General features: G+C 47.1%; 1 protein-coding gene across 2 annotated transcripts; it reads left to right on the top strand.

Annotated features, from left to right (window-relative positions):
* The first annotated feature begins 294 nt into the window (after positions 1-294).
* Positions 295-22,838, top strand: tph2 (tryptophan hydroxylase 2 (tryptophan 5-monooxygenase)). Of its 2 annotated transcripts, XM_054733302.2 has the most exons (11): positions 298-821; positions 7,538-7,672; positions 8,111-8,294; positions 9,573-9,673; positions 9,905-9,972; positions 12,383-12,579; positions 13,851-13,986; positions 19,161-19,287; positions 19,672-19,767; positions 21,183-21,316; positions 22,334-22,838. In XM_054733302.2, the coding sequence occupies exons 1-11, from the start codon at positions 651-653 to the stop codon at positions 22,506-22,508; spliced, it is 1,524 nt and encodes a 507-aa protein (XP_054589277.1). In that variant the 5' UTR covers positions 298-650; the 3' UTR covers positions 22,509-22,838. The 2 variants fall into 2 exon arrangements, with proteins under 2 accessions (XP_070406809.1, XP_054589277.1); XM_070550708.1 differs by lacking the exons at positions 21,183-21,316; positions 22,334-22,838 and adding an exon at positions 20,887-21,138 and having other exon boundaries at positions 295-821.
* Positions 22,839-23,449: the final 611 nt, after the last annotated feature.

Raw genomic sequence — 23,449 nt, 5'->3', positions numbered from 1 at the left:
CTCTATAGCTCCTTCTTAGGGTTCTACAGTCCCCCAAGGCACTGCACAACACAATCAGTCATTCACCCATTCACCCACTGGTGGTGATGAGCTTCATGTAGCCACAGCTGCCCTGGGGCGCTCTGACAGAGGCCAGGCTGCTGAGCACAGGCGCCACCAGCAGGCAAGGTGGGTTATGTGTCTTGCTCAAGGACACAACAGCAGCATTCCCTGGTCAGAGCCGGGATCGAACCTGCAAACTTCTGATTCCTGGACAACCTAATCTGACTCCTGAGCTGCTGCGGGCCCTGGTCCTGGTCCTCTGTTAAAGGACCTTTTTTAGGCCCTTTGGAGTTGCTGGTTCCAGCATCTAGGTCCAGTTCTAACTGGTTCTGTGCTGAATCCACTCTGGTTCATCCCTTAAATTTACTCTCTTTGTATCTGAGCTGGAGATAAATGAGCAGTGATCTTCTGGAGGTCTCGGCAGGAGTCTGAATCAGCTGCTCCACTGCCATGCTACAGTGGGAGGAGCCTCCCCCTCCCCTCCAGTGGGCTGGGCCTCCTCCCCCTCCATCGGGGTATAAAGGTGGAGGCAGGCTGTTGGTGCACCAGCAGCAGCACCACCCAGCAGCACCCTGGAGCCCTGGTATTCATACACCCACTGGTTCCCCATGGCTTCTGCCCATGTGATGAAGGACACGGGGCCAGAACCAGTACCTTGCATGCAGCCAGCCATGATGATGTTCTCCAGCAAATACTGGTCCAGGAGGGGGATGTCACTGGACTCGGCCATGTTTGACCATCAGAACCAGCAACAGCAGAGACACACTGGGGGTCGGATGGTGAGAGATGGTATTTCTTCTCTTTGATAACCCATCATATCAATAACCAATCAGCTGATCATATTAATAACCCATCATATCAATAACCAACCAGCTGATCATATTAATAACCCATCATATCAATAACCAATCAACTGATCATATTGATAACCCATCATATTGACAAGCAGTAGTAGGTATGCACCAATGTAGTCATAGGGGCGCCGCACTGGAGATGATGGAAGAAGGGCTTCATGTGTTTGATGCTTGGCTCTTTGTGTGTCTGCTCACAGAAGCAAGTCACTAATTAGGCAGCCCAACGTGAAACTGTTGGATTTGGAACGCTCCTCAGCTCCTGCGTTTGATATTTCAGCTGCTGGAATGTCTTCAGTTTATGGATGGTTGCCTCAGGTGGGGATGGCTTGGCCTGACCTGCAGTTGCTGAAGAAGCTGACTCAGGAGGCCATGTTCATGGTCCACTCCAATAAAAGATTCATTATCTGGCTCCAAAAACAGATCTTTTAGTTTTTTAGGTGGAACTGCTGCAGCGCAGACCCTGCATCCTTCAGCTCTGACCTGAGACTTTACTACCTGACTCAGGTAAAATCACGTGGCCAGGTGGAGGATCTGGTTTCAGGAATCACTCCCCATGCGGCTGAAGGGATAGTTTGGTTCTTCTTAATGCTTCATTAAATCAGCTTTTCTCTCAGATGTTACGCTGGTAGGCGAACAGACACTGAGGGAAAATGTTAGCTTGTGGCCACGCAACATTAGTGCATGAGGGGTGTTCCAGAGATCAGCTTTCCTGAAAGGATCTCCTCTTAAAAGCCCCAAATCGTTAACTTTTATCTCGTTTCAGCGGGGTTAGCCGGAGTTAGATCTGGAAAAGATGGATCTCCCCCAGCACCATGAGACTGTTCCAGCACTTAACCCTGACCCGGTTGTCACCTGCTGATTGAAATCAGGTGTATTGGAGGAGGCGGGGTTAAAACTAAAACATGCTTTAGTGTTTCTGGAGTTATTTGGTTCTTTACCTCTGGAGCTCCCTGAGTGAGATACTGCTTCAATATCATTGAACATTGAAGTGGGGGTTACTGTAGCCTCTCACCAACCAATCAGAATACTTCATTTTCCCTACCATGGCCATATCTACCATTGAGGACACCACCGAGGTCTGGACCTCAGAAGTTTTTCTGCAGAATATTGAAAAAAATCTCAAACTGCCTTCACGGATTCCTGCAGTACACGTGGTCACGGTGGATGTGCTACAACAAGTCTTGGTAGCCATACTAAATGTAACTATGACCATAAAGAATGGTGCAGCTCAGCGTGTTGAACACGAGAAGAGGCGAGAGGATGAGTGCTGAAGGTTCGTTTCCATTCTTCTCCAAAAACAGTTAAACTTCACCGCCAGGCAGCAGAAACGGCTTCAATGTTAATCATTTCTGCTCCCTGACGACATACTTTGTTTTGTTTTCACTGTTTAGCGATCTTTTATAGCAAGCCAGTGTAACATTTAATCACAATTTGTCAATCATTTTAAATATAGTAATAATATAATGTCTCCAGGTTGAAATTGTATAATTACTCATTGAAAGCCAAACTAATTTGGTACCAGTAGAAATGATATTTAAGGTTAAATAACAGCTGCACTAGTTGGAATTAATATAGGGGCAGCCGCAGCAGTAGCTCAACATGTTGAGCGGGTTGACCAGTAATCGGAAGGTTGCAGGTTCGATCCCGGCTCCGGACAGAGAATTCTGCTGTTGTGTCGTTGGGCACGACACGTAACCACCTGCTGGTGGTGGTCGGAGGGACCGTTGGCGCCTGTCCTCGGCAGCCTCGCCTCTGTCAGTGCGCCCCAGGGCAGCTGTAGCTACATTGTAGCTCATCACCATCAGTGTGTGAATGTGTGTGTGAATGGATGAATGATACATTGTAGTGTAAAGCACTTTGGAGTCCTTACTCTCAGAGGCGCTGTCATTTATCATTGACAACCCCATTTTATACAGTTGAATTATAGCTGTTGTTTGTAAAACTTATTTTAATTTGGACTAAAATCAACCGTTCCAGCTGTCTAGATTCTTTATAGATTTCCAGACATTTAAACTAATTTACAAGTACGGCCTTCCCAGCAACAAGTCACTTCTTGCTATCTGTTTTAAAATGATCATTTATTTTATTCCTAGAATACATAATGCTGTTTAGAGAGTCTGATACTGTAAACAATAAGTTTCTCCAAGTAAGAAGAGATCCTTCAGGAAGAATGTATTTGTAGGTAGGAGTTGCAGCAAATGTTACATCATTTGTCTTTGGAAGACTTGCGTCTCCGATATTCATGTGGATGGTGCTGGTGTTGTAGATTTATGGGTTTCTACCTATTAGAATGCTAGAAACAACAGATTCATTAACTTACAGAATACTAATACAGTCTGTGTGATAAATGTACAAACTGCTTGCCTTATATTATGATAAAACACGATTGTGTTAGTTAATAAAACAGGTTTTATTTATATTTGTGTTCTTTTACATGAATATTTTGGTGGATCAAATCTAAAAGGAGTCCAGGCATTAAGATGAAGGAAGGTAGATGTAACTCTAAAGGTGACACAGGTGAGTTCAGAGGGCGGACAGCAGAGGTGAGACAGAAGGAAATAATGCATGTGCATAAAAACAGAATTGCATTGGCATTTTGAAATGTTGAAGTCAAAATGTTATATAGTGGGTAAATGAGTACTTGATTCACCATTTCATTTCATTTTAATGAGTTTTCATGGATAAGCCCAGGTTCCCCTGACGCTTCAGATATGCCACTTTTCATTGACTTGGGAGTGCACACACACACACACACACACACACACACACACACACACACACACACACACACACACACACACTGTCTGAGTAAGGGAGGGCGGGAGCTGGGCTTTGTTGGGAGGACTTTTATTGTGGAATAGTGCTAATAAAAACATATTTTTGGTGACCGGTGCTTGCTCCTGTTATTGTAAGGTTCTGCCTGTGCAGCGCACTCTACTTTTCATTACAATACTTCCGGTCCTTTCTCAATAACAGATACACGGTTTTTCTCTTTCTGTAACCTCAAAGCGATCCCTCCACCACTCTTCCATATCAAGCCATGTTTTCTGTTGTAAATAAACAGATCAAAGCATTTGTTGATCTAAAAGAATGATGATGTCATTTATTCAGAGAAGCAGGACAAAACTGAAGGCTGAGCACATCACGACTGAGAATGTTGCTTCCTCATGTCCTCCATACTCTGATGTGTTCCAGCCGCAGCCCTCCACACCTGTCAGACTGCGGCTCCGCCTGCTTGCGGTACCGCAACTGTAACCATGGTTTTCCAGCGACACAGGACATGACGTAACGCTGCTATCCATGATGCTGAAAGGAATCAGCTTATTGACGGAATGCCGCTGGTAACCATAACATCAGAGATGGAAATCCAGGCACTGCCTCGTGACGTATAAGCACGACAAAATGTTTACTTGTTTTCTAGCTCCACCACGCACCGATCAACAAATATATAGAAAAATAAAAAGCTTATAAAAAGTTGTCAGAAGCCTAAGATAATATTCTCATGGTGCGAAGGGAGAGATCTGCCTTTTCTAGATCTAACTCCAACATTTAATTGGTTTTAGACAGGAAATATTTTTCCTATCAACCCGCCTGTCGACTAACCTCGCTGGAATGAGCCGGTGTTCTGTCAGAACTCCTCCTGAATAACTGACCGTTATGTGTAGTTTATTGGTTACAGATGCGCAGTCGCGTGTGACACAATTAATACACCATTAAGTAATTCAAACACATGAAAGTAAGCTTTCAGTAAGTAAGCCACAAACAAACGTCTTAAGCGGCCTTAAGCATCTCGTGGCCATGCCTTAAGCGTCTCTTGGCCATGCCTTAAGCGTCTCGTGGCCACGCCTTAAGCTTCTCGGGGCCATGCCTTAAGTATTCCGTGGCCACACCTTAAGCGTCTCGTGGCCACACCTTAAGCGTCTCGTGGCCACACCTTAAGCGTCTCTTGGCCATGCCTTAAGCGTCTCGAGGTCACGCCTTAAGCGTCTCTTGGCCACGCCTTAAACTTCTCGGGGCCATGCCTTAAGTATTCCGTGGCCACGCCTTAAGCGTCTCGTGGCCACGCCTTAAGCATCTCGTGGTCACACCTTAAGCGTCTCGTGGCCACACCTTAAGCGTCTCGTGGCCACGCCGTAAGCGTCTCGTGGCCACGCCGTAAGCGTCTCGTGGCCACGCCTTAAGCGTCTCGTGGCCACGCCTTAAGCGTCTCGTGGTCACGCCGTAAGCGTCTCGTGGTCACGCCGTAAGCGTCTCGTGGCCACACCTTAAGCGTCTCGTGGTCACACCTTAAGCGTCTCGTGGCCACACCTTAAGCGTCTCTTGGCCACACCTTAAGCGTCTCTTGGCCACGCCTTAAGCATCTTGTGGCCACGCCTTAAGCATCTCGTGGCCATGCCTTAAGTATTCCGTGGCCACGCCTTAAGCGTCTCGTGGCCACACCTTAAGCGTCTCGTGGTCACACCTTAAGCGTCTCGTGGCCACACCTTAAGCGTCTCGTGGCCACGCCGTAAGCGTCTCGTGGCCACACCTTAAGCATCTTGTGGCCACGCCATAAGCATCTCTTGGCCACACCTTAAGCGTCTCTTGGCCACACCTTAAGCGTCTCTTGGCCACGCCTTAAGCATCTTGTGGCCACGCCTTAAGCATCTCGTGGCCACGCCTTAAGTATTCTGTGGCCACACCTTAAGCATCTCGTTTGCCACGCCTTAAGTGTCCAGGGGCCATGCCTAAGTTTCTCGTGGTCACCGGACAAGCTCTGTAATAATCCACTGATGTAGAGGAACATCTTGTTTTGAGAGGTTAAAGCTGCCATCCGGAGCTTTCTCGTTTCAGGAATTACGGATGCCTTTTCAGAAATACATAAAGTAATTGACTTATCATGAACTGTGATATAATCAGTGGCTGGTCGTCCATAGGGCGTGCTAGGACGCTGCCCCACTAGTCTCTCAGGAATAATAAGAAGACAGAAATCACAAAAAACCCTCTAAATTTAACTAAACAATCTATCCATCACACAGACTATAAGTGTTGTATATAATCTACATTCAACTTTATTTTAAAAATGTTCACTCACACTTTTACCACGGCTGAATCGTCTTTTGATGCATATCCTGTTTTCTTTTTGGGCGCAGCAATCTTTACCATAAGAAGTCTCCCTTTGCTCCTCATGGGTCCGTGAGCACAGCTAAAAGACCTATTTTCTAACCCGCTTGCCTATTTCAATGAATAGTAATCGTGGGTGTTTCGACCACGCCTGTTACCTACTTTGAGATTTAACGGCTTGTAAAATTTCGTAATTAGCATGACTACAAATCAGACAATAGGTAGCAGAAGCTCCTCCCCCCTAGCATAGCTGCTACTCACCACATGACCAGATTTATGGTGGTTCTTTCCTCCTGAAGGAAGGATTTGATGTTCGCTGAACTTCCAGCATTTTCTCTCTGTTCTTCTCTGTGTCTGATTCGCTGACGTCAAATTGGTGATGCGTATTTGTAGTCCAAAACTTATTTTGGGCAGCAGTAGCTCAACAAAGTGGGTTGTCCGGTAATCGGGAGGTTGCAGGTTTGAGCCCGGCCCCGGACAAAGAATTCTGCTGTTGTGTCCTTGGGCAAGACGCTTAACCCGCCTCGCCTGCTGGTGGTGGTCGGAGGAACCGGTGGTACCTGTGTTCAGCAGCCTCGCCTCTGTCAGTGCGCTACATCCTAGCTCATCACCATCAGTGTGTGAATGGATGAATGATACTATAGTGTAAAGCGCTTTGGAGTCCTCTGACTCTGAAAGGCGCTGTACAAGTGGGTCATTTATCATTTATTTATCCTTTTTCACACAAAACTTAAAAAAGCGATTCCCCCATTAGAAAATAAGCGCATTCTTGGCATCAAATTTCACGGACATCATATGTGACATCCATGGCACATAAACAGGCTTAGAAAATAGCATTTTTGCCCTGTTGACTTACATTAATGTTTTCTGGAAACGTGGAAACAATCTCTCAGCTATTCTATTTATGTGATCCAAGAAGAACATTTTGGTCAGGTATGCAGCGATTCATGAGCCAGAAGGCTGGAAGAAGAATCCAAATGATCCAAATGACTGAGAAGGACGTTATTCTGTGCTACGAAGAAGAGGACATAAATGATGTTTTATATCTTGTACAAATTTTGCTCATGTTGAGGAAATTTCACATGCATAAAAAGAAATGGTCTAAGTCTAAACCAAGCACAGCCCATTTCACAAAGATATCCATATAGACATCACTGCAGTTAAGTTCTCTTGAAAAGTACCATGAAAAGTACCATTTCAGAGTGCAATGTGACATTAAACTGCATCATTTCCAATAAAAACTGGAAAAATTGGGTCGTTCTAAAACTTTTGACCGGTAGTGTAATTATGATTTTGTTACTAAGCAGGCCGGAAGGTGGCTTCACTTTGGAGTCGCTCTACGACATTTTCCTTGCTAAATGTGGGATCAATATTCTATTCTAAAGGATCCATTAACATTCATTATCAGGGAATCCAGTTTAACAAACTCTGAATCAGGAATGTGGTTCTGGCGATCCAGATACCAAATCCTGGGTTCAGTCTTTGACGGGTAACTTGTTGTCGAGGATCTGATCCAATCTGCTTTTTCTTGTCTTCAGTCAAGACGAACGTCTTTCAGTCCCATCGACGAGAGAGCGGACGGTGAGAGCACAGCAGGTTCTGGGGAAACAGCTGTGGTTTTTTCTCTCAAGAACGAAGTTGGATGTCTGGTCAAAGCTCTCAAACTCTTCCAGGTCAGAACCAAAAATGTACAGCGACCCAGAACTATATTTAGACCCCATCCGAGACCTTATAGACCCAAAAGCACTTTGGTTCAGAACCAGATTTCAAATTCAAGACTACCAGATTAGTACTCCTCAAAAGACCCAGAAGTAACCTTGTAATACATCAAAGTATCCAGAACCACATGAAGCCACCTGATGCTAAATGAGAGCACCAGTTCTTTCCAACCTTCCTGATGTCTCCTGGTCAGAACCAGGATGAAGTTTAGAACCGTGTTCATACAAAGAAGGAACTTTAAAGATCTAGTTCTTTTGCTGATGAACTATAATTGAGTTTCTGATAGTTTGGTGTTTTCCTTTTATTTAAATATGAATAGTTAGCTCATCAGTGTCGCACCCTCTTCACCACTAGGCTCCCTCAAGGAAGTTTGATTTCTCCTCTACCTGCAGGAGAAGCGAGTCAATCTGAAACACATCGAGTCACGGATGTCGAGGCGGGTTCCTAATGAAGTGGAGATCTTTGCCAACTGCAGCTGTAGCAAAAAGGAGTTTAACGAGCTACTGCAGCATCTCAAAGATCAAGTCAACATCATTTCTTTCAACACACCTGCACATGTGTGGTCTGCTGAGGCAGGTAGGAACTCCAGACAGTAGCGGGGACAGGTGTACACAGGTAAGGATAGGAATGTCCACAAGTTTAGATGTAGCAAATGGCCTGTCTTTATTTAGAGTCCTAGAGCCTCTCAAGGCACTTTACAGCCAATCACATGCTGATGGTGATGAGCTACGATGTAGCCACAGCTGCCCAGGGGCTCAAGCACATATGTGTATGTGTACACAGGTATGGACAGGTAGAGGTGTACACAGGTATGGACAGGTAGAGGTGTACACAGGTATGGACAGGTAGAGGTGTACACAGGTATGGACAGGTAGAGGTGTACACAGGTATGGACAGGTAGAGGTGTACACAGGTATGGACAGGTAGAGGTGTACACAGGTATGGACAAATGCAGGTGTACACAGGTATGGACAAATACAGGTGTACACAGGTATGGACAAATACATGTGTACACAGGTATGGACAGGTACAGGTGTACACAGGTATGGACAGGTACATGTGTACACAGGTATGGACAGGTACATGTGTACACAGGTATGGACAGGTACATGTGTACACAGGTATGGACAGATACATGTGTACACAGGTATGGACAGGTACAGGTGTACACAGGTATGGACAGGTACAGGTGTACACAGGTATGGACAGGTACAGGTGTACACAGGTATGGACAGGTACAGGTGTACACAGGTATGGACAGGTACAGGTGTACACAGGTATGGACAGGTACAGGTGTACACAGGTATGGACAAATACAGGTGTACACAGGTATGGACAGGTACAGGTGTACACAGGTATGGACAGGTACAGGTGTACACAGGTATGGACAGGTACAGGTGTACACAGGTATGGACAGGTACAGGTGTACACAGGTATGGACAGGTACATGTGTACACAGGTATGGACAGGTACATGTGTACACAGGTATGGACAGGTACATGTGTACACAGGTATGGACAGGTACATGTGTACACAGGTATGGACAGATACAGGTGTACACAGGTATGGACAGGTACAGGTGTACACAGGTATGGACAGGTACAGGTGTACACAGGTATGGACAGGTACAGGTGTACACAGGTATGGACAGGTACATGTGTACACAGGTATGGACAGGTACATGTGTACACAGGTATGGACAGGTACAGGTGTACACAGGTATGGACAGGTACAGGTGTACACAGGTATGGACAGGTACAGGTGTACACAGGTATGGACAGGTACAGGTGTATTTAGTCATTTGGAGAGCTTAGAATATTCTAATGAGAATGATTGTGATGTTGTCTTCATCAGATGATGAGGAAGTTCCCTGGTTTCCCATGAAGATCTCCGAGCTAGATCAGTGCTCTCACAGGGTATTGATGTATGGTTCTGAACTGGATGCTGACCATCCCGTAAGTGTGCACCTGGAACCAGAAACACTTTTTCACATTACAACCAATCATATTTCCTAATGAAGTTTGAATGTGGAGCTGGCAGGTGATGCTGTAGTTTAGTCACATGACTCTAAATGTTGTACCTGAAGTCACAGGAGACCCAACAGGTGAATCAGATCAACGATTTAAGGAACAAAGAGAATCTGCTTCTGTTGCTGGACTTTAGATCTTCTCCTGTCCTCTTTTCAGGGTTTTAAAGACAACATTTACCGCGAGCGCAGGAAGTACTTTGTGGAAGTGGCCATGAATTATAAGTTGTAAGTATAAAATAGTTTAACAGGCTTTCATTCATCAAGTTAACTCATTCACTTTTGAGCGTTTTTATTGTTTTTTGAAGTCACAGAACATTGTGCTCTATGACCATGTAAACACCATAACTACCAAAAGAAAGCGTTAGACTCACTTCTTACACACAAGTGTGGCTTTAGAGCCGTGATGTTCACTCTCGCGGTGCACAAGCTCATTCCCAAGCCCACCCCGTTAAACGCAATTTAGTCATCAAAACCAGTGAATGTGTTCAAGCTTAAACTACAGAACTGCAAAAGATGGAATAAGATAAGAAAATTAAAAGTTCTAATGTAAAGAGGAGTGGTCCAGAATACCTGGGAGCTACAGGAAGCGTTCGGAGGCGGTTATTTCTGCTAAAGGAGGATTTATTAAATGTTCACTTCATCTCTTTCATGTGGTGCCAAATGTTGGCCCCTGCCTCATTCTGTTTAAACCATCATTCCCACTTTCTGTAAGTCCTCTAAACTTCTCAAACACCACAGTGTGTGTCTCCTATATAATCAGTCAATCAATACTTTATTAATCCCAGAGGGAAATTAAAGTTTCAGTACACACAATTCAGAGATCAGACACACATGGGCAAGACAATTGACAAGAATTGGTGACTGTGGTCATTCGCAACCCGAGCCGCGCTAGAGATCAGAGGGTTACATGAGGATTGGTTCACGTGGAGGGAAAAAAAGGCACTCCACAGTTACCCTCCCACCAGGAGGGCAGCTTTGCTCTGCAAAAAAACACCTCAACAAATATGCAACAGACTTCAGACAACACAACATAGCATGAGACTCCAATAGGAAGGCGCGGGGGGGGGGGGGGGGATCCTACTTCCCTCAGTGAGAGCAGCCATCTACAGCGCTCATCTACTGTACAGTCACAGGTGGGAGGGAGATCTTGGGAGAAGCAAAGAGCACATTGACTCCTGCAGATTGATGACCTCGCCAGGCTGAAGTCCACCAATCCGAAGGCGGGAGGGGGTAGGTCGGGTTTTCACAGCATCTGTCTGCATTCCTTCGTGGGGGTTTGTTGCTTGCCGCTCAAGGCTACCAGGGCGTCAGATTCAGAAAACAAGAATTTGTTTGGGTCAGACTGAGGTAATTTTCCTCTCTGCCTTCAGTCTTTAAACTGATCATTCCAGTCCGTCAGTGAAGCCAATTTTGGGTTTTTAACTTGTCCATACCGTCCGTTGACTCTCTCCGAAATGACATCCATTTTGCGCACTAATACCGGTATCGCAGCTAGAACATTGTCCAGCTTACGATTCACCTCGAGTAACGTCCCAGTCTGAGAAGTCTCCACACGAACGGTGCTTTCCGTGGGTGCGGGTCGCCCTCCAATCGCTCCCGTCTTCCCAAATTTCCAGAAAACCAGATATCCTCCCACTCCAATCAGGAGAAATCCAGTGATCATCAGGCAGAATATCCACAATATAAGACATTTCATTGTTGGAGAAACTGAAACTCACCAGTCACCTCACACCGCCCAGAGTTTGTTCTTAAAGCTTGTAGTAAATCCACCGTGTCGGCACATTTTAACGAGCTTCCTCTGCGCTGTCTTTGGTTGCATCACTTCGTCTCTCTCACAGAGGAAAAGTTCAACAGACGTATTTGGTTACGTTTTTACCGCCGCACGCCGAGTGTCGGGAAAGGTTGGGGGAGATGCAGTGCTGCAAAGTAGGAGTGACAGACGGGTGGGTAGGGCTTGAAAGGCGTGGATCAGAATAGGCAGATCCGTTATTTTCTCGGAGATCGACCGCAGATTCTTCTTCCGGTCGGCAGACTCGGACTCAAAACTAGGAATTGAAATGATAAATTTGAATGATTGTGGGAAAAAAAGTCAGTTAGTACTGGTTCTAATCTGTGCTCGACGCCCTTCCCTACTCATGTCACAGCAGACTGCCTTAAACCTCCACCGGTACCAGAGTGGATATTCTGACTAATTACTTCTGCTATGGGAACAAACCCCGACATAAAAAACTTACGTCCTGTCCACGGAGACACAAGTGCTGGCCAGCGTTGGACGTGTGTGTTAGGAGACTTGGCGGTCCAGTGGTCAGCGTAACGGACTGGCATGATCCAAAAGGGGCTCAGATGAAGGCAACTGGACTTCTTTGGTTTCTTGAAGAAGTTTTGCTTCTCATCCGAGGAACTTTGTCAATGTCGCCTGGTCACAGCTGTTCTGATGTTTAGGAAAATTCTACACACAAGTACTAGATGTGAATACTACACCATGTGTAAAATAGTTCTGACGCACGAAATAGGCACAGATCTGTAAGTACAGCTGATAAATGAGGGCCTGGGTGTTCTGGACATCAGCTGGTCCTCAGATGTAAAACTGTGTGTTCGTGACAAACATTTGTCTCTTGATTTGTCTCCTTGGCAGTGGACAGCCCATTCCTCGGATTGAGTACACCCCCGAAGAGGTGAGGACCTGGGGTGTTGTGTTCCGAGAGCTCACCAAACTTTACCCGACTCACGCCTGTAGGGAGTACCTGAAGAACCTGCCGCTGCTCACCAGGTACTGCGGCTATAAGGAGGACAACATCCCCCAGCTGGAGGACGTGTCTTTATTCCTCAGAGGTAGGTTGACATACTTCAGCTTTGCCTTCATGCTAGTGTCCCTACAGGAGAGTTTGTGTTGCAGGCCGATGAAACAGGAGATGGACGGACATTTAATCTGAGGTTTTATTCTACAATTTAGGCCTAGTCCACACGTAGCCGGGTTTTATTTAAAAACGAATATCCGCCCCTCCAAAAACTTGCATCCACACCACCTTGTTTTAAAAAAAAACCTCTGTCCACACGTACCCGGATAAATACGTTGTTAAGGACATGCCAGACCTGTAGGCGGCAGTACTTCTCCTGTTCTTAACCTCGTCCTTCGTCTGTGGTCTTCCGCAAGGAGCAGTAATTCCACTTGCAAAAACAAACAAGCAAAAAGCGCTTGGACAATTGATAAAGCGAGCGCAGCTCTGAGGGCATCCATGCTGTCGGCTAGTGTAAACACAGGTCGCACACGTGATGTCAGCATTTTTTTGTCGCGGAAAGTGACGTTGCGGACCTTAAAACTCCGGTTTTGTCTGTCCACACGCAGACACCCAAAACGGAGAAAACGCAGATCTTCACTTTGGCCGGAGTTTTTTAAAAGATCCGTTTTCGTGTGAAAAAACTCCGTTTTCGTGTGGATGACAGGCCAAAACGTAGAAAAATATCTACGTTTTGGCAGATCCCCGGCTACGTGTGGACAGGGCCTTAATCTCTGTGGTTATTCCCAAAGCTCGCACCTCCTTTGGCCACGCCTCATTCCAGTTTGCTGCTTCCAACGACTGGAATGAGCTGCAGAAACCACTGAAGCTCACTACCTACATTCCATTATCTACCTTCAATCATTCATGGTGATCAATAGTTTCTGATCAGTGTGTTTCTGAGTATTAAAGCCTGTTTTAGTCTGTTCTGTACGTATTATAAATGAGAACAGCCCTCTGTCTTCATATCTACCTGTTTAACTTCACCTGTTGTTCACTGGTGTAAAGCTAACTGTGTCTGCTGCTGCCTCTGGGCCAGATCCTCGTCGTAAATGATGAAGATGAGTACTAGGTCCACTCATCTGGTTAAATAACGGTGAATAAATCTTGCTCTCTGTTATAAGTGGCTGATGCTGCTTCCTGTTTCTTGATGATGTAAACTTCCTTCCTGTCTGTGAGGAAAGACAGGTATGATGTTCAGGTGTGTCACTCCTTCAATCAGGCTTCGGGAGATTTTAAATGGCGACAGTACCACCAGCCGTGATTATAACTGATGACATCAGAGCTATTTGGTGACCTCACTTTCTGTGGGATTTGTGTTTTCAGACCGCTCTGGTTTTACGGTGCGACCGGTCGCTGGGTACCTGTCTCCTCGGGACTTTCTGGCGGGTTTGGCCTACAGAGTGTTTAACTGCACACAATACGTGCGCCACAGCACCGACCCACTCTACACACCCGAACCGTAAGTCCGACCGGTTCAGTAACAAACGGAGCCACGAAGCCAGTTCATTAGAGCAGACATGTCATGGTTTTATTTCAGTTATTAAAGCCTTAGGGTTGATGCAAAACATGTTTATGAAGTTATTTTTCATAAAATCGTTGATCCATCCATTCGGGGTCGGGTCGCGGGGGTGGGGGTGGGGGTGGGGGGTGGGTGGGGGCTCAGCAGCCTAAGCAGGGAGGCCCAGACTTCCCTCTCCCTAGCCACTTGGGCCAGCTCCTCCGGGGAACGCCGAGGCGTTTCCTGGCCAGCTGAGGGACATGACCCTCCAATGTGTCCTGGGTCTTCCTTTAGGTTGGACGTTGCCGGAAAACCTCACCAGGGAGGCATCCAGGAGGCACCCTAACCAGATGCCCGAGCCACCTCAACTGGCCCCTCTCGATGTGGAGGGGTGGGTCTACTCTGAGCCCCTCATGCTGATACCAGATACCCAGCCTGGACCTCAGAGGCCCAAGACCTAAGGGTCTTGTTACGACCCCAACCTGGTCTAGGAGCCAGGGAGGTCTAACACAGAAACGTGAGAATAAAAGGAAACGATCTGACACCAAGTCACAATCAAAGAAAGTCCTTTTATTAACTAAAAGCGTCCCAACGGGAGAAAAACCTGTTTAATTAAAAAGGGGAGTTCAACATAAGCTGCAGGAGACAAATCTGAGGACTAAGTAACTTAACAGAGCGTTAAAATGAGAACTAAAACTCACTGGTTCCAGATGTGAAACCAGGAACAACAGAAGCTTGCCCGGAGGCCTTACCAAAAGGTCCACTGGTGAACCAACTCACCCACACTACCGGCAGCTCAGTTAAGAGCAAGAGAAAACCTAGTTCAACTGTAAAGGTTTTCTCTTGAGGATGGAAATCAAACCATCCAGGGGCAACCGTCACGTGGAAGTGTCACGTCACGTTTCCCAAAACGTTCTCAAGCTCAGTCTTTCTCTCAGCAGTCCTTCTCTCCAGTCTCTCTCTCAGTCTCTTGCTCTGCGTCCTCTCTCTGTGCGTTCTCCTCTCGCTCTGCTTTCTCCGTCTCTCCGTCTCCTTCCTCTCTCTCGCTCTCCTCTGCCTCCTCTGCCTCTCTGTCTCTCCTCTGCTCGGAGCAGCGCTGATCTTTATCCGCTCCAGCTGGGTGATTTTTGATGAGAGTCAGCTGCGTGAGTGAAGCCAAGGCACCGGGCACTCTCCATGGTCCTGGAAATGGTGCGGCGTAGAAGCTGAGTGCCGGGGAACTCGGGGTTCGTAACAGGCCTGATGAAGCTCAAGGGCACAGGCCCCACATGCCAGCCACTGGGAGCAAATCTGCAGATGGCCAAACACTCTGTCCCAGACATTAGAGCCACTTCTGAGGCAGACCCAGGCACCAGCAGGAGATGTGGCAGGGGGAGATGTCCCTGGAGAGGGGTGGAGTTCAAGACCTGATCTGAAAATAAACAGTCACACACGCAAACAATCACACATGCAAAACACGTAAAACATCCAATATGGGTCAACCTTGAGCAGACCACCTCGCCAAACGCAGAATAAAGCAACCCACCAGCCCAGATCCCAGCCCAACAGTCTGCCCGGGCACCTAAAAGAGAAGGGGGTGTAAATAGACCCCCAATCTATAGATCAGACCACACACACACACACACACACACACACGCACGCACGCACGCACGCACGCACGCACGCACGCACGCACGCACGCACGCACACACACACACACACACACACACACACACACACACACACACACACGCAGAGCAGAGGGCAGCACTTTTCTGGGGTTTCCGACCATCGGCGCAGTCCCGTCTTTACGGTGTTTTGTTGTTTACGTGTTTCAGAGACTTTTTAACGCGCCACCTCTTCATCCAGTCGCCACCTCTAAACTCGTTTCTTGTCGTTTCCTGACACAAACAAGAAGTTTGCCCCGTCTCTTTGTACTCCTTCAGTCACGGTTGCATTAATGTGTCTGGGGTTCAACCCGAGTGGACCTGGCTGCAGCAAACTGAGAATGTGGGTTCACTGGAAACCAAGTCACCTCCACAGGAAGTCACTTGACCTAAAGTCATGTTGCCTTTTTTAAAGGAAAAACATACAGAAGCAAATTCTAAAAATAGAAAGCGCTTTGAAATCAACTTAAAGTTTTTTTTTGCATTCAAACTGGATCAAATATTTAATAATTTTTGTTGCTGATCATTTTTTTTTTTTTTTACAATCAAATTTACGGAGCAGAAATGCTGTGAAACACTGACGCAATAACCCTGAAAAGTACCAATAAACAGATGATGGAGGTGCGAGCGACTAGGTCATCAAGTGTTCTGCTGCCAACCCATTCAGTGATTTCAAACACACTCTAAAACCGACCTGATTGAGCTTCGCAGCAGAGTGTTGGATAAAAATGTTTCAGGAGGCCCTTCCAGCCAGTAGCCATCAGCCTCTGGGACACGTCCTTACCTGTGCATCCATTATTATTAGTTCCCTTTAAAACAAACACTGCCACATTGCTGGTATTACCCAGTGGCACTAAACATTTCTTCATGACACCATCAGAGCAACTTTAGGAACTTGACAAGACTCACTTGTGCAATAACCTCCATATCAGTAAAGCCCTAAAAGCAGAAACCAACAGGAACATGATTATGATGATTAATATTTGGTACAGATGCTCCTGGCTTCATGAACTTGCCTCACAGCCTGAGTCAGAAGTAACGGAGCTCCTCAGATGAGAAGCAAAACGTCTTCAAGAAACCGAAGAAGTCCAGTTGCCTTCGTCTGAGCCCCTTTGGATCCACGTCTCCTTATTTCCATCACTTCCTTGATTCATCTTTTGTATTTTAGTTATTCGGTCCCGCTCTGAACGTGAGACTGTCCTCCACGCCTTCATCTCCTCATGCTTAGACTACTGCAACTCCCTTTTCACCTGTTATATGTGAAGTCGTTTATTCTTGTGAAGCTCCTCGTGGTTTTTACCTTGAGAGGCTGTTTAAAAGACCCGTTTCTTCCTTTCTTTCTATCAATCAAAAGGGAAACCTTACACCATCGTAGTAAGAGTAGTGGTAATTGGTAAATGGCCTGTATTTGATATAGAGTCCTGGAGCCCCCCAAGGCGCCTTACAACACAATCAGTCATTCACCCATTCACACACTGGTGGGGATGAGCTACAATGTAGCCACAGCTGCCCTGGAGCGTACTGACAGAGGCGAGGCTGCCGAGCACTGGCGCCACCGGTCCCTCCGACCACCACCAGCAGGCAAGGAGGGTTAAGTGTCTTGCCCAAGGACACAACGACAGCGACAGACTGAGCGGGGCTCAAACCTGCAACCTTCCGATTACGGAGCGAGCACTCGCCCCAGAGTAGGAACATCTGGACCAGGGCTGGGCAGTCCTCGAGGGCCATCTTCCTACATGTTTTAATGTTTTCCATGTTTGAATACACCTGGTTTCAGTCAGCAGGTGATGAACCTGCTTCTACAGGGCCTGATGAGCTGCTGCACAGGTGGATCAGCTGTGTTGGAACAGGGAAACAACAAAAACCTGCAGGATCCTCCAGGACTGGAGTGTCCCACCCCAGAAATGCTCAACTAATCAGTGCTCAGTTCAACGACTAAAAATCAGATCAGTAGTCTGGATTCTATTCAGTAATTTCATTATTAATTAGACGTCCAAATTATAATCTGAGTAATAATGAAATGATACTCCCAGGTGATGGAGCTCCTAAGCAGGTCTTCCAGAAGACAGCTCATTCCAGCTGCCTGTATCCAGGATGGTGGACTGTCCTGACCCTGTGAGGGCTGGAACGTAAACAGACCAATACATTCAGAGCTTTGCCTTATTTCTGTTCCTTGTTCACCACCACAGATAACTGAGGCAGAACATCCTTTACCTAAGAAGTCCAGATCCGTTGTTCCATATCCCGCTCCATTCCAGAGCATTCCACTATGACCCAACCACACCCGTCCTGCTAACTCCATCTTCCACGTGAACACTGAGGTCCTCCAGAAAATCTGTGTTTGAAACCTTTACAAGCCGCTTCACCCGTAGACACATAGTGATCCCACAGGAAATGACCTTCTCTTGTCGCGAGCGTGGACTTTTATTGGTTCCGTTAGAACCTTAGAATACGCTGCGTTTTCAGGGAGGTTGAGGCTGCAGGTGAGTTTTACCGTGCTGACCCTGGTTTGGACTCCCTAATTTAGAACTCGTTTTCTAGTTTAAGGTGAAATGAAAATTGTTGTACTTGTTCTTCTGTGATAACACACTTTCCTTTTAACTCTCCTGTTATTTAATTGTTTTAAATATTTGGGCGAAAGTTCACGAGAGGCCATCTTTGTGACTATTATTTGGGTCCTATCAGGATTAATTTGCGCCTCTGTCAGCAATGTGGGCGGTGGTAGCTAGAAAATGATTCCTGTTAGTTGATCAGGCTAACATGGATTAATCTAATTAATCCACCCTTTGAAATGGTTCCTTCCCACGCTGAACAGAGACTTTTTCACACTTGCAGAACAGAGCCTGTTTGAACCATTGAACCAGTTGGCCTTCTGCCATCTCTCCAGGACCTGTACGTCTCCAGAACTCGGGGGTGTGCAGGTCGGATAGCAGCTGACCCTTCTCACCCGGGTCACAGACTTTTTGAGCCGCTTCCCTCAGGCAGGAGGTTACGGTCCATCCGGACCAGAACCTCCCGCCATAAGAACAGCTTCTTTCCATCTGCCGTTAGACTTGTGAATAGCTTATAAACACACGACCATGCTGGTCTTCTGTACTCGACACAACATCACGTTATCGGCCATGTTACCATTAACCGGCCATTTTTTATAGCTGAAAGTTTTATTCTATTTTATTCTATTTTTAATCTTATTATTATTCATGTTATATGTAGCACATTAGTACCAAAGCAAGTTCCTAGTTTGTGAATTGTTTGTTCACTGACAATGGCAACAAACCTATTCTGATTCTGATTCTTTGGTACCACCTCTTCTGCTGTTTCCTGTTCAGTTGGACCACTCCTGCCTGATTCCACTAGCAGAGCAAGCTCGAGCTTATCTTTGCTCTCCTTATGACTTTGTTTATTACCTTCATTGTTTTTGGCATGCGAGAGCTTGCAACACTCTCACACGGGCCCAGGTGATGACATACTATTTGGTTCTGTTTTCAGAGATACCTGCCATGAGCTGCTGGGTCATGTTCCTCTACTGGCTGATCCAAAGTTTGCTCAGTTCTCCCAAGAAATTGGTTTGGCCTCTCTAGGAGCATCTGATGAGGATGTCCAGAAACTGGCCACGGTGAGTCCCACGCTCCACACTGGGATGGGAGCAGGAGCGTTGGGCGAGCATGTTCAGACATCAGTCACCTGCTTTTCTCACTGGAAGCAGCCTGGCCCTGGTTCCCTTCTCTGGCTGAGCATAAAGTCTGACTGACACTGGTGATATCTCCTCCTGCCTTCAGAACCTGGTGGTTCTGTATGGTCCTAACAAATCCAGAATAGGGTCTTCTGAGAGGTCAGTCATCCTCACAGGGAGTTTAGGACATGGCCTGACGTTGGCACTGCTGACTGAAAAACCACAAGAAGTCCAGCAATGTCCGCTTCACAGGCCCAGAACCCAATCCAACAGCACAAACATCAGTGAAGCCTCCAAACTGCTGACAGCTCGTTGTCCCTGTTTCAGTGTTACTTCTTCACCATCGAGTTTGGACTCTGCAAGCAGGAGGGTCAGCTAAGAGCTTATGGAGCTGGACTACTGTCGTCTATCGGAGAACTCAGGGTAAGAAACACACACACACACACACACACACACACACACACACACACACACACACACACACACACACACACACACACACACACACACACACACACACACACACACACACACACACACACACACACTCTGTCTCTCTCTCTCTACCCACCCAGATCAGACGTCAGAAGGGACATTTTTATCCATTTTCCAAAGCCGGGTAACGTTCCACGCGGAACAGCTGGAAAGAGATACGGGCCACGCAAAAGCCAGGCAGAGCTGAGCAGTAGCAGTATTTATGTGGAGGAGCAGATACAAGGGTGTGCATATGTTTGTTCATACATGTAGCTGTTGGGAAAGCTCCGACATCTGAAAGTAACGAGCTGATGCTAGCGACGCTCTCAGGTGTGGAGCTACCCAGGAGGCAGCGGTGTAAACGCAGGGCCCGCTGAACGTCTCGGACAAACGGCATCCAAACGTGGACGAAATCGGCTTTTGACCAGAGGTGGGTGGTGTGTAAAAGTAGTGACACCAATAATAACCTAAGAGTAAAAAACTTAGAAGTTAGAGAAATGTTACTCGAGTACTGAGAGTAATGAGTAACTGAGCATAAACGTTTGACTTTAGTTAGTCCATTTGTTTTTACCCACGTCCAAGCGCTTTGTGTGCGTTTGACCAGTAGCGTTAGCAGCCTGCAGCACGGGGTCACCACAGTGAGTTCAACCGTGGAATACGCTGTTGTCTGGTACAACAGTTCTGACTAGAGGTTACAGGTCACTCTTCGTATTCTGAAATGGTTACAACAAAACAAAATTGTTCCCAGCTGGTTTTATTTTACAGATGACCCGATGAATGACCTGACGAGTGACTGGATGAATGACCTGATGAATGACTGGATGAATGACCTGATGATTGACCTGATGAATGACTGGATGAATGACCTGATGATTGACCAGATGAATGACCGGATGAGTGACTGGATGAATGACCTGATGATTGACCTGATGAATGACCGGATGAATGACCTGATGAATGACCGGATGAATGACCTGATGAATGACCGGATGAATGACCGGATGAGTGACTGGATGAATGACCCGATAAATGATCGGATGAAAGACTGATTTTGACATTTTTTCCCAGCATGCCCTGTCTGATGAATGACCTGCTGAATGACCGGATGAATGACCGGATGAATGACCTGATGAATGACCGGATGAATGACCGGATGAATGACTGGATGAATGGCCTGATGAATGACCTGATGAATGACTGGGTGAATGACCGGATGAATGACCGGATGAATGACCGGATGAATGACCGGATGAATGACCGGATGAATGACCGGATGAATGACCTGATGAATGACCTGATGAATGACTTGATGAATGACCTGATGAATGACCTGATGAAAGACTGATTTTGATATTTTTTCCCAGCATGCCCTGTCTGATGAAGCCTGTGTCAAGATGTTCGACCCAAAGATAACCTGCCACCAAGAGTGTCTCATAACCACCTTCCAGGAAGTTTACTTTGTTTCTGAGAGCTTCGAGGAGGCCAAAGAGAAGATGAGGTTAGCAGCATCACACCTATGGCCCTTCACCAGTACAGGTGCTGGTGAAGGTTCTCACTCATCCAGGTCATGATAATCCAAATGGTTCAAACGAAGGCAGCTGGACTTGATTAGCTTTGTTCACTCAGAACTGAAAGCAACTCTGATGAGAAGCAAAACGTTTTCAAAAAACCGAGGAACACCAATGGCCTTCATCTGAACCCTTTGGGTCACTAGTACCAGTACAGGTGACAGATCTGCTGCTGTGGCCCCCAGACTCTGGACCTCTCTCCCCCTGAGCCTGAGATCCGTGGACTCAGTGGTCTCCTTTAAACTCACCTGTTCAGGCTCTGGTGGGACCTCCTCTTCATGCTACTGTTTGTCTTTTCCAGGCTCCCATGCTTCCTTGTTTCTTCGTTGTTTTTACTGGATCTGTGAAAGTCTTCTACTTAGTGCTACTTTACTTGGTTTGACCTGGTTCCAAGACATTTCCATTAGGAACCGGTCCCAGGTTGCTGCCTCCGTTATGTTTTTTAGCAGTTTAAAAGTTGCTCCGTGCATCCCGAGCCAAGCTGACAGCTTCAGCGTTTTGCACCTCGCTGTTTTCAGCCTTTTCCAAGTCTCTTCTTTTCAGGCTGACAAAAAGCCAATGGCTGTACCAAATCACTACCATTACCTGCTTTGCTGCATTTTGTTTATTGTGTCACAAACAGATCATCTCACACAGCTTTTTGAATTGTAATTTGAATGGCAAAAAACGTGGAGCAAAGCCCACTAATAGTTTTCACATGAGGATGAAGTCCCCAGGGACCAATCATCTGGATTCAACTGAAGGAGCTTTATGGTCTTTGGGTGAGACCACCCTGAATGATTAAATGTAGAGGTGTTAGGACAGTCTATCTGATTTTATTTCTGTTTAAATGACCGATTCTTCAGTTTGACTCCATATTTGGGTCAGATTTGGACCTGCTGAGTCCTGATGTGGACCTTTTGACCTTCAGTCAGCACTGACACATTTTATTTTCTTCTCTCCTGCAGGGAGTTTGCAAAGACAATCAAGAGGCCGTTCTCGGTCTACTACAACCCGTACACACAGAGCGTGGACCTGCTGAAGGACACACGCAGCATTGAGAACGTAGTTCAGGACCTGCGCAGTGACCTCACCACAATCTGTGATGCTCTTGGAAAGATGAACACCTACTTAGGCATCTGAGACGTTGTCCTCATCTGTAATGTGTGTCTCACAACATTATGATGCATGTGTATAGTGTGTAGAGCCTCACTTGTTCATCTGTGGAACCCTGAGAATCCACAAGTTGATCCAGTCATCTTTTGGACCTTCAAATGATCTTATAGTTTAGAAATGAACAAGCTCCATCATCAGCTACCTACAGCACAACAGAGCATCAGTGTCTTTTCAGACTGGAAGGAAATGTGCTTTCAAAATAAATGTCTGTAAAATTGCTCAATAATATGGATTAGACTCCAGGTAGCAGCTGCAGCTCCTCCCCACACCGCTGCAGCTGTAGCTGTAACTCCGCCCTACACTGCTGCAGCTCTGCCCTGCCCCACACCGCTGCAGCTGTAGCTCCGCCCCACACTGCTGCAGCTGTAGCTGTAGCTCCGCCTCACACAGCTGCAGCTGCAGGTCCGCCCTGCCCCGCCCCACACCGCTGCAGCTGCAGCTCCAGCTCCAGCTCCACCCCACACCGCTGCAGCTCCACCCCACACCGCTGCAGCTGCAGCTCCAGCTCCAGCTCCACCCCACACCGCTGCAGCTCCACCCCACACCGCTGCAGCTCCGCCCCACACCGCTGCAGCTGCAGCTCCAGCTCCAGCTCCACCCCACACCGCTGCAGCTGCAGCTCCAGCTCCAGCTCCACCCCACACCGCTGCAGCTCCACCCCACACCGCTGCAGCTCCACCCCACACCGCTGCAGCTCCACCCCACACCGCTGCAGCTGCAGCTCCAGCTCCAGCTCCACCCCACACCGCTGCAGCTCCGCCCCACACCGCTGTAGCTGCAGCTCCAGCTCCAGCTCCAGCTCCACCCCACACCGCTGCAGCTCCGCCCCACACCGCTAGAGCGCCTCCCCACACTGCTGCAGCTGCAGCTCCCCCCCACACCGCTGCAGCTGCAGCTCCGCCCTGCCC

The sequence above is a fragment of the Nothobranchius furzeri genome, chromosome 4 (assembly GCF_043380555.1).
Source record: "Nothobranchius furzeri strain GRZ-AD chromosome 4, NfurGRZ-RIMD1, whole genome shotgun sequence".
Lineage (NCBI taxonomy): Eukaryota > Metazoa > Chordata > Actinopteri > Cyprinodontiformes > Nothobranchiidae > Nothobranchius > Nothobranchius furzeri.
The sequence above is the reverse complement of the archived record's forward strand: the minus strand, read 5'-3'. Positions and strand labels throughout refer to the sequence as shown.

Coding starts and splice junctions, on each gene's coding strand:
- tph2 (XM_054733302.2), top strand. CDS start 651: ATGGCTTCTGCCCATGTGATGAAGGACACGGGGCCAGAACCAGTACCT. Junction 9,973..12,382: donor GTGGCCATGAATTATAAGTT/GTAAGTATAAAA, acceptor TCTCCTTGGCAG/TGGACAGCCCATTCCTCGGA. Junction 21,317..22,333: donor GAGGCCAAAGAGAAGATGAG/GTTAGCAGCATC, acceptor TCTCTCCTGCAG/GGAGTTTGCAAAGACAATCA.